The sequence below is a fragment of the Mytilus californianus genome, unplaced genomic scaffold (genome assembly GCF_021869535.1).
Source record: "Mytilus californianus isolate M0D057914Y unplaced genomic scaffold, xbMytCali1.0.p SCAF_8, whole genome shotgun sequence".
Taxonomy (NCBI): Eukaryota; Metazoa; Mollusca; class Bivalvia; order Mytilida; family Mytilidae; genus Mytilus; species Mytilus californianus.
The window spans coordinates 1,170,547-1,182,744 of NW_026262734.1; the positions used below are offsets into that span (position 1 = coordinate 1,170,547).

Below are 12,198 nucleotides of genomic sequence, written 5' to 3' on the forward strand. Positions count from 1 at the left end.
ACGGTTGAAATATTGATAAACATGTCAACAGGAAAGGAAACATAAGTAATTCATACATATATACTTTCCTACTTAAAACAAAAATTCTAAATACCTCATTAAATTTAAAAGATCAAAATGTATCTGTGTCATAAAGCCTTTCTACATTTCTTTTATATATTTAAGAGTTGTCTTTTTTTTTTGTTTTAATTTAGAAAAAAAATCCCAAAATTTGTTATTAGTTTGGGCTTGGACTATTGGTTTTATAGTCGCATGTTTGGGTGCACAATGTTTTGTTATTGTTCAGGATTACATTTTTAAAAAAAATAAAAATTTCAGTGTCCTTAGAGACAGGAAATATTCAATTAATACATAATCTTCATACTAGTTATTATGATATGTAACTTTATCATATACTTATAGCAAATAACATATAATTTTTACAGTATGATAACAGCATTGAATTTACGTGAATTCCATATTTTTTCGAAATGATGTTTAGCGGGCTGATATGAAAAATTTATCACATGCTTCGATTATTATCACATGCCTTTCCGTAACGTTATCGCATGGCATTCCGGCGATACTTGGCAAATTCCGGAAAATACACCTCAATGGTACGTTTTAAGTGAAAAACATTACAATTAAAGTAGGGTACAAACAGTTATTACGATACAGGATAATATAATATGCAAAATAAAAAGAAAAAAATGTTCAAATAAATGCATTTTTAAATGTTTCCAGCATAATTTAGAAAGTTACTTTACAAATTTTTTTACAAAATTTTCAAAACAGTGTTCATTATGTTTTGTTGATTTTTTTTATCGTCAATATAAAGATATATCATGCTGTTGTTTTTTTTTCCCTCTGTTCAGGCATATGTTAGAAAGATTTCATATCGAATGTACTAAATTTGGCGTCCTACGTCCGTAAACTTTTCACTTTTTGAACTTCTACGTGAGAACCACTAAAAAGGATCAATATATTAAACTGTTATTTTTCCCTATTGTTGAAGCATATGATAAAAAGATCATAACATGTCATTTTTCATATCAGATGTATTATCAGCCCTCGGTCAATATCAGCCCTCGAGCCTTCGGCTCTTGGGCTGATATTGAACCTTGGGCTGATAATACATCTTATATGAAAAATGCCATGTAATAATCTGATATTATATGTGCACATGTACATGTTTGCGATTAAGTAGCTTATGAATATATTATATAATATGGAGGCTTAAACATTGTTTCATTGGTTTTTATTTTTAATTTTCAGTTAATGAAAATGAAGTTACTCTTTGTGGAAATGACAGCAGAAGCAAAGAAGGAACATCACCACCATCAAAGAATAGGACTAGTATGTATAGTATATAATCAGCAGTATATGAGCTTTATTCTAAATTCAGAATGTTAATGGTATCTTTTTCAGTGAAATTTTTATATCATTTTTTTTTATATTTTTTAGGAAATATTGAATTAATAGTATAATTTTTAAGGCAATGCAGAAACAGGAATTATATAAACATAATGACAAGTATAAAAATAAGGAGATTGGGAATGACACAACTATCCACCACAGTTTAGATAAAGGGGATGTAAGCTATAATAGGCAAACTTACAGCCTTCAACAATGAAATAAAAACCCATATTGTATAGTCGTCTTTTTAAGGATTGACTGTTACATTTTTTCTGCTAATGAAGAAATAACATCTACAATGTGCACATGGAATACAGCATAGCTGGTTATTTAAAAGTGTGCATAACATTTGTGATGTTTTTCTAGTAGACAGAAAAAATGTTACAGTCATTCCTTATAATTTAATTCTAAATTCCATTTTATCCTTAACAACAAAAAATACACTTAGTATATACCTGAGAGTACTCAATGTTGTTTTGAAAAACAATGTAATGTAAAGCAAGAAGAAATAATTGTGAAAAACATTAAAATTGAATCAACTGCATAATATTAAAAACATCAAAATTTTCATATGTACTATTTCCACAGCAATTGTTCCCTGCCATTATTAAAAGTAATTGCTTTGCTGGCCTAAACACATTCAGCCTAGATGTTTATTAATTTGTTACATAAAAAAATGTAATGATAAGTTTCACTGTAGGAAGTAAAATATTTTTAAATCAATAATTTAATAAATATTATCCCATTTATTTATTTTTTAGGAAAGACAGTGGAATGCGTTGCTGATTCCACCAGTAGACTGTTAATGATAGAAGAGGAAAAGATTAAATTGAAAAAAAGAAAAATAGAGTTAATGGAAGAAAGCAATGAATTGGAAAAAAAGAAACTGAAATTTTTAGAACTTATATCAGAAAAGTTATCTGTGATTAATTAGGTCAAAGTTTAAATATTTATAAAATTTTTAGGACGGTTAGACCCCCCCCCCCCCGCCCTTTCCCTCCACGTCATATATTTTTGTGTTCAACATGCTGGGCACATTGCATTTGCACCATTTATTTAAAAAATCCAATCTTCCATCTGCGTCATTAGGTTATATTTCATTTGCGCCAAAATATTAAAACTTCATTTGCGCCATTTCATAGGTGATACAGGTAACATATAACGAGAAAGTTAAATATTCATTGCTTTATCATGAATAAGATTTGTTTCTACAGTATTTCTCCTGGATAATTGTTCATACTCATTTCTAATACAAATCTGAGGTTTAGAATTATAAAGTGTTCACATGTTAAAGGTGTAAAGATGGACATTGTCAGTTCAGAGACAAACAGAGGAAATGAGTCTTTTTTTTATGATCACACATACGGTACATAGATTATTGTATGCATTATATTAAAAATCAAACCATAAAACTTGAAAGCCAGAATAACAACTGATATGGACAGAATCATAATTTTACTATAGTGTAAAATGCTTAGAACTGTATCGTAATTTTACTCCTTTTTAAAAGTTCAAAGTAACAGAACTGTGTTTTAATGAAGTTTTAACATAACTCGTATGGTTTTATGCTGACTGATTTCTGAGGAATATGTTTTATTATGCAAACAAAAATTGTCTTTAACATTAAAAGTCTTTTTTGAAATAAAATCAATTTTTTATACTATTTACCAGTATTCACCTGTATTATTGGCATAAATGAAAGGTTTTATTTTTGGCGCAAATGAAATATGGTTTGAGGCGCAAATGAAATGCCAATTGGTGCAAAAGCAAAGCACCGCAACATGCCAAGATACAAGATACATAGGCTAATAATATGATAATTCACAAGGGGTCAATCTCTTCACAAGCATTATAAAATAGTAATATAGATTCCTACATTGCAACAAATGTGTTACGATATTTCTCAACTCGAGACAGTTAAATTTATTATTTAAAGCGTGAGGTTTGCAAAGCTTTTTAATTAATTAAATTTAACTGTTGAGAGTGGTGAAATATCGTAATACACAAGTTATAGTGTAGGAATCTGTTTCTCTAATGATTTTCCCCTCTTTTTCCAAGATTTTAAGAAAGTTGTGTTGTATATATGCAATGTCATTAGTTTTGTCATGACGTCACAAAAGGAAAATTCAGAAGAAACCAAGAAATCTCGACTTCATAATCAAATTTCGACTAATCATTTGACGATAACAGATATTTCACGAGTGAGGAGAAATATTTGTTCACACTGCTCAAGAAATGTGAAAATAGCACAAAAATTAGAGAAATATATATTTTAAACTATTGACAAAATATAAACAAGTTTTTTAAGTGTTTAAATAGACATCATTTAAACGAACATTTTCCTATTTATCATATAAATAAAAGATAAATCTATACCGATGAATCACCTAGTGGTCATTTTCAAACCATTTCTAAAGGAAAAGATGAGAAAATGCATATATCTTAAAAGTGATTGACATCCCTACCCCTAAATCGTATATTTTCTGGTTTGTCATATCTTGATAAATTTAATGGGATATGAAATAGTCTTCAATGGATAGATTTTAATTTGGGCTTACTATGGGAGACTTAAAAAAAAGTCAACAAGATAAAATATTTTTTCTTCAAAATATGCTCCCATTGTGCCATTATCCAAATAAATATAAAGTACAATTAATCTGTAATAGCTGGCTTGATATAAAACTCTTCTGTCTATTAATTTTATTTGAAGATTAATAAGATAATGTCACTCTGTGAAATATTTTTAAACTACCGGTAACAATAAAAAATTATGGTTTTGCACTATGTGTATCATGTTTAGTTGAATCTTTGTCTTACAAGTGAGGCGCGTGTGTTTATACCATCATTGAAAACATTGAAAACATCTGGTTGCTCGTGATCATTCTCATTATTGTCATCTTCTAGTAATTCATCCAACTGTAAAATAGACTTGTCTATGCAAATGTTGTGAAGTATGAAGCATGCTACAACAATGTTGGAACATTTTTGAGGGATGAAATGTAGGCATCCAGTGGTTTTGTGTAAGCACCTGTAAAGATAAATTAATCATTTACTTAAAAATTGAATGTAAAAAGTACTTATATGTAAAAAAAATATTATGGTCACTTTCAAATGAACCTGTATATTTTATAACACGTTAGTCACAATAGTTTTGGTTTTACTCACATTTTCTGTTTGTCTAATAAAATTTAGTTTACATTTATTTATGCAACACAACTTTTCACATCCTTTATATTTAGATAAAATAATAATTCATTTTAACTACTTTAAATTCATTTTTTATACTGCACTCTTTCTATTTGAGCAGTCAAAATGCGTTGACCGTATATTTCTATGTCATATACATTAACTGACCTGATATGACTTTTCCTCATGAATATTTAAATAGAAATTGCCGAAATTATAATTAATTATTCATACGACCTATTCAACCTGTTCTTGATTCCAATGTATACCACGACTCAAATTTATTTCTTTTGCAATTTTTAGAAAAAAAAAACATATTTCACTTGTTAATATTTTTGGTTTAAAAAACTATAAATCATTATGTTTTATGCTTATTGTTGATATTTTAGTTCATTCTCAAACAAATTTGTTCACCATCGATTGCGGGTTTCAACATGTAATGTACATTTCATTGTGTTGTATATTTCTCCACCTGCATGATATGATGCCTTTTTATAAAAGGGGGAAGTTTCCCAATATTTAAATCAAATAATAACATTAACACATAAAACAACAATGGAAAATGTTTTTTTTTAGATTGCAGTATAAAGACATTAATAGTGCATTGACTTGACATATCAACGATATAAGGATTCGGTCTGAAACGAGGAAAAAGCTCGGCAGAGCCTTGCATTTCCCAGTTTCTAAGCCTCATCCTTATATCGTTTAATTGTTAAGTCAATGCACTATTATTGTCTATGTATAATACATGTTTTGATAATTGATTAATGTACTTGACAATCAAAATAAAAGAACTGTATTGATGCATTGCAATATATTAAAGTGAAATGGTTTTATTCCTTTACTTTCTTCTATGTGTTTTACTGTGCACATACTGATTATGTGTCATGATAAGATAAATTATCCCTTAGTTTCTGTTTTGAGAATACTGTAAATTTAGAAATTATTGCGTGCATTTATAATTGTGATTTTCTTATTTTGGACTAAAATTCGATCTTAATTTGCAATAATTAAATTTGGATGTAACGCGTCTTCTGATCGGCTGACGTTGTTTTGTTTATCAGCTCATAGACAAATTTTTGTTATGTGACCGTGACGTCAGCAACGTTTTTTCATAGTTAACTCAGGTTTAAAATGGAATTTAGAATCAAATTATAAGAAATGACTGTAATATTTTTTCTGTCTTTTCAAATTAACATTAAAAATGTGGTGCACACTTTTCGGGTTATTCAGTGTTCACCACATTTTTTATGTTAATTTGAAAAGACAGAAGAAATATTACAGTCATTCCTTAAATATTGAGAAAAATCCTGTTTAATTCATATAAAAATTTTCAAATTGTAAATAAAAACATTGCAATGATTTCTCAATTTACAGTTAAACCAATATAATTTGTTCATTATTGACTCAATTTTGTACATCTTTTTAAGTTTATTCAAATGAATTATGAAATTTAGATACTAGTAAATATCAACTTGTTATACTGTTTGTGGCAGTTCCTTACAACCATCATCTGTGTAAAGATTTCCCATACATCAGTCAGGGGTACTACTTGTACAAGTAATTTTTATTTACTTGAAGAAGTAAATATAAATATACTTTAATATATGAATAAATTTGTAGGATACTTATACAAGTGTTTTTTATTAACTTGTATATATAGGTAAATTATTTTTTGACTTAGTTATGTCCCTTAGACATTCAGATTTTGTATACTTATATAAGTAAAAAAAGTCATCATATCTTCTTATTACTTGTACAAGTAGTACCACAGGATGTACATGTTAACAATTTTATACCTAAACCTGGATTTCAGAAGTCCAAAGGCTCTCTCAATTACATTCCTGGTACTTTTATGACATCTGTTGTATTTTTCTTCTCCATTTGATGATGGATTTATGGAGGGTGTTAACAGCCATGGTTTAAGGGGATACCCTGAATCACCCAAAAGCCAGACATCTACCTGCTTGTTCTCGAATTTTTCATTTAAAGAGCAATTCTGCATTATGAAGCTGTCATTGGTATTTGAACGTATGAATCCTCTTCATGATATACAATTCGTACATGTTTATCAAAACAAAATGTTTTTTTTATAATAAATCCATTGAAGACAATTATGATTATTACAACAAGCAGTGATAACTATTACTATGAACAATTCAGTGCTCCAAAACAAGCCAATAACTTTAGAATCTTTCCATGTATTTTCACGAATTTCGAGCATTTATATCATATTAATATCTGAGTAAATTTATTTCACTTCAATAACTGTATTAATAATTATTTTCTTTATATTAGTAAGCAGAATGAATCCAGGGCGAAAGGACTCTATGGGCTCACTAACTCAGGGCGAGCATGTAATAAGGGTGAACGAACATGATACCCCTCGATCCGGGTGCGGGATTTTCTCGCTGTATTAAAGACTCATTGGTAGCCTTCGGCTGTTTTCTGCTTTTTGGTCGGGTTGTTGTCTGTTTGACACATTCCCATTTTCAATTCTCAATTTTATTACAAATATCATCGCTTATGTAAACAGTACATGTACATGGCTATTTGTACATGACTGGGACTATTACACCAAGTATAATAGTCCCAGTACATGATTGATATTTATTTGTTTGTCTAATGTCCAGTGGCAAATGTTTCGTTCCAATACAATACAATACAATACAACTTCATTTTGTCAGCACATTCGTTGCTATCGAAGTTTTAATTTCAATAAAATATTTTTATAAAGTCAGAAATAACAAGCATTCTGTGATTATTGCATGGCAATACATAGTCCCCTACCTGTTACAAATTCATTGTAATGGAACGAAATTCTAACTTGATCTATAACTTTTCATGGTGTAAACAACATAAAAATATCAAGTCAAATTCTTCAAGCATGACGAAAAAAACTGTTGAAAACTGATTAATTAAGTGAATTTTTTATGTCCAAAGACCATATTTCTGCAAAAAATTATCAGACTGGAACAAGATTCCACCTGATCTGTAACTTGTCATGATAAAACTATATACTTATTATCAAATCAATATCTCCAAGAATGACAAACAAACCTACCACTAAATTCTTCAAACATTTACCAAAAAGAAAAAAAACCAAAAGTCATTTTGTCTTTTAAAAAATGAGTTATTTCCCTTTGAACAGAAATCTACTTATTTATAAGTATTTCATCTAAAATTTAATTCAAGGGAAAGAGCTTTAACTGAACAAAGAGAAAAGCTAAAATCGTGAAAATTGAACTTGACCTGTAACTTGTCATGATAAATCATTAAACCAAATATCAAATCAATATCTTCAAGCACGAAGAAAAAAAAGTCTGGAAAACTGATTTGCCGGACTGACAGATGGACAGACAGACAGACAGACAAACAGACAGACAGACAGACGGAGTGCAAACCTAAAGTCCCCTTCGACTTCGTCGGTAGGGGACTAATTATCAACAATTGAACTTTGCACTATCAATGTTTCAAACGAACTTTCAAGCTCACGTACGTGACCATTCAGACAGACAGACAGACGGACGGAGTGCAAACCTAAAGTCCTCTTCGACTTCGTCGGTAGGGGATTAATTATCAACAATTGAACTTTGCACTATCAATGTTTCAAACGAATTTTCAAGCTCACGTACGTGACCATTCAGACAGACAGACAGAGGACGGAGTGCAAACCTAAAGTCCTCTTCGACTTCGTCGGTAGGGGATTAATTATCAACAATTGAACTTTGCACTATCAATGTTTCAAACGAATTTTCAAGCTCACGTACGTGACCATTCTAAAGTAACGTTATGACATTTCTTTGTTCAATAGGTGTCTCCAACGAGGTCCGCGTCTTTTAACTTGTACATTAACCACGAAAGTAAATTTGAAAACACAGAAGCTGAAACCATTTCATTAGAAAAATTGTGATATGTGAAAGGATTAAAACAGAAACTGAAATGAAAAAAATATAACAGGATTTTTAAATTTAGATAGTAATTAAAAATGACAAATTTTCCAAAACGAAACCTCGCATGTAGACAAACAATGGTTTATCACAATATGTGTGACTTGTTTAAATATATAATTATGTACCATTGGTTTATTTACTATCTTACAGTTTACGATTTAAAGAATTAATTGGCATATAGTCAAACTTAGCTCTTGCCTGTTGATCAAACTAAGAGATTATCTACATGTACTTGGGCAAAACAGAGACATATAATACTGGGCTGGGACGAAAAAGAGGTATGAATAGGCGGGTACATACATGCCCGTGTGGATTTTGGATACCTGATGTGTTTTATTCCAACTTGACAACAGTCTGGTCACCGAATGGCGTGTTCCATTCTTATTTGCTATTGATTGAGACAACACACATCGTTGAAGGCCATATATGGATACCTTTAGATGCTAACATCTACTTTATTTGTTATATTGATATCTACACAAATTTATAAACAAATACAGACCCATAAGAATATTATTTTTGATTTATGGTATAAAATTCTATTAATGGTTATACATGTATATGTATAAAAATAATAATCACATGTATGCTGATACATTGGACTATGCAAATGGGAGAATGTAACCTCTTTTTTTCATACCTGGACGACTTCTTTAAATTTATGAAGGGGATTTGATAGCTTAAAAACAATTTCAGGCGCCGTACAATACGAACTTGATGTCTATGTTAAATAAATTGATTAATACTGTTTTACTTTACGCCTGTGACATTTATTTATGGCAATAATGAAGAGTAAAAAGTTTGGCACCAAATTGGATCAGTGAAAAGGTCTAAATCTAATTCACTCAGTGCTTTTCATTTGGGTTATATTTCGTATTTCTACGCAGTCTCTGTTGCTATTTCTTCACCTTTGTCAACTCTTAAATTCTAGAATTATACCGATTGAAATTGCAGGGTATTATTTATTTAAGAGGTATAAGTAAGCAGCCAAGATCAATTAATTATTCTGTTTTATTTTTTATGCCCCACCTGCGATAGTAGAGGGGCGTAATGTTTTCTGGTCTGAGCGTCCGTTCGTCAGTTCGTTCGTCCGTCTGTCCCGTTTCAGGTTGAAGTTTTAAGTTAAGGTAGTTTTTGATGAAGTTGAAGTCCAATCAACTTAAAACACATGTTCCTTATGATATGATATTTCTAATTTAATTACCAAATTAGATTTTTCCACAATTTTACTTTATAGTCCACTGAACATAGAAAATGATAGTGCGAGTGGGGCAAACATGTACTATGGACACATTCTTGTTTTAAATCATTATTAAACTGCTGAAGTTTTAGAAATATGCCTGTTCATATCGCAAACTACTATTTTGGTTAGTAGCATATCTATGCAGTCTCTTTATTCATGGCCCTTTACAGCTTACTATTCGCTGCGAGTCAAGACTCCGTATTTAAGGAAGTACTTTGACCTATAATGCTTTACCTTTACAAATTATGACCTGCATGGATAGAGAGTTGTCTCATTGGCAATCATACCAAATCGTCCTATATCTATATATATGTTGTAAATACCTAACAAACGTAATTTTTTAAAATCATTTTCATATATATATTATTTACACCTCAATGTTATTTTGACCGGAGTAAATTTGGTTTGACAAACAAACATTCCCTAATAAAACACGCGGACGTGACAGAAGCCACCATAATGTAGCGTCAACAGTAAATAATGGATCGAAATCGTTGGTAAACGTTTTTTTAATCATAACTTGATATGAAATGAGTCCAGACATATTTGTTGTTTTTTTTTATATACTAGTAATTCACCATTTAAGTACATAGCACTCTCAGTGTCGTCTACTAGAAGAAAGAAAGTATTTTATTGCTGAAAGACATAATCGTCTTATGTTTATCTGACGGAAGATACATTTTAATTTACAAGCCTTTATTAATCTAAGTCTCCATATAATAAAGGAGATATTTGTGGAAGAGTTTATTTTATATAAAAGCACAGGACTTGTACACTTACTTCATTTTGGCATCACAAATGGCTTGCACATTCAAGCTGTGAAAATTTTTCCTACATACAAAAATCTGCTCGTCCTCACTCGGTCTAATTATTGGTATCAACGTACCGTCAACTGCACCAACAACATTCGGCATACCAGACATTGTATAAAAGTCATGCTTTATTTCTCTCAAAGAAGGTTGGTCAACAGGGAATTTTATTTTGTGTAGAAGGGTTGTAACAAGAGAAAGTGTAACAGATGATATAATTCTGCTAACCAAAGAACGACTTATGCCATGGATATCAGTTTTTCAGTGTCGGCCTTTCTAAGTGAGGGGCAAGCACATCTACCAATTCAAAAATACTTTGTCTGTCTAAACGATATCTTGAAATTATTTCTATGTCATTCAGATTGTCCATAATGTTAGTTCTATCTCTAAATACTCTTTCCCTGCGCAGTGCCCTGCGTTCATTGTGTCTAAAAATTAATAAGGCGACGGCCATCTTTGACGCTGCGATTAATCTGCGATAGGTTCAAGTACACGCTAATAACGTTCGCGATTTGCACGCAATGTACGACCGTCGCAAAGTACGATTGTTTTATGAAACGGAATTTTAGCGTTACGTTTGGTTAACGATCAAACGTACGCTAACGATTGTTTTATGAAACGGCAGCCAGGTGTCAACAGCTCAATTAAAGAAGTCCCAGGAATGATATGAAAAGACGATGAATTTGCGTATTCGCAAATGAAACAACAACCCAACAACACGCACAAAGAAAAGATTGAAAGGTAACTTTTGGTCTTTTGAAAAAGACAGTGTTTTCAGTATATACCAACCTCTAGTTTAATGAGGGCTATGATGAAGATGACTAAAATTGACATACAACGCATGTTACGGACCTATCATGAAAAGATGTGGCTTTGTCTTAGAGAAAATGTCTTTTGCGGTCGTGGATCTTTTAAAAAATAAAATAATAGTTATCTGCTTTATAAATTCAATAAGTGTGCACAATTGTTTAGTGTGAAATCTTTACTGAATATGGATTTGCATTGAGGTATTGCATATAGGTCAAGCTTATCCTATTGACTTACCCAGTCTCGTTAGGATTGGAGTTCATATAAGTCCCCAAACTCATTTTTTCAACTTTATTTGTACTCTTAAAATGTATTCACGAGATTTGAACATTTGATAATCTACTTTTTTTATTCATATAAAATGTTTGAAGTCAGACATCACCAGTTAAACAATGTTTAAAGTCAGCTTTCTGGATTAGAGTTAAAGGATATCAGACCGATGTCAAAATGAAATTAAATGTATATAAGTCAAAAATGAAGCAACATGAAATTGTTGTGATCAAAGTAGTAAAGTGTATATAAAACTGGTGTCAACTATAGTCTAATGAATTTGTTCAATATGTGTGTTTCTAAAAGCATAATAAAATGTATATAATTTCACTTCGATAAGCACCACGCAGTTCCTCTAGTGTACCTTAACAGTCAACTTGAACCAATAATCTGTTAATCGTCAATTATTCTCGAAACATCAATTTACAGTACGAAACATTCAACAAAAATGAAGCAATTACATATACAAAAGATGCACATTTCACTAAGGAATGCATGTTAATCTTGAAAATTTTCGATTTTGAAGATGTGATTT

At 30.7% G+C, this 12,198-nt stretch overlaps 1 protein-coding gene across 1 annotated transcript; it reads right to left on the minus strand.

The window, feature by feature from the left end:
* Positions 1-6,214: 6,214 nt before the first annotated feature.
* On the minus strand, positions 6,215-10,704 carry LOC127711828 (putative nuclease HARBI1). Its single transcript, XM_052217982.1, has 2 exons — positions 10,558-10,704; positions 6,215-6,623 (listed from the first exon to the last, which is right to left on the minus strand). The coding sequence occupies exons 1-2, from the start codon at positions 10,698-10,700 to the stop codon at positions 6,332-6,334; spliced, it is 435 nt and encodes a 144-aa protein (XP_052073942.1). The 5' UTR covers positions 10,701-10,704; the 3' UTR covers positions 6,215-6,331.
* Between the last annotated feature and the right edge of the window lie 1,494 nt (positions 10,705-12,198).

Coding starts and splice junctions, on each gene's coding strand:
- LOC127711828 (XM_052217982.1), bottom strand. CDS start 10,700: ATGTCTGGTATGCCGAATGTTGTTGGTGCAGTTGACGGTACGTTGATA. Junction 6,624..10,557: donor ATTTGTGATGCCAAAATGAA/GTAAGTGTACAA, acceptor TATATCATGAAG/AGGATTCATACGTTCAAATA.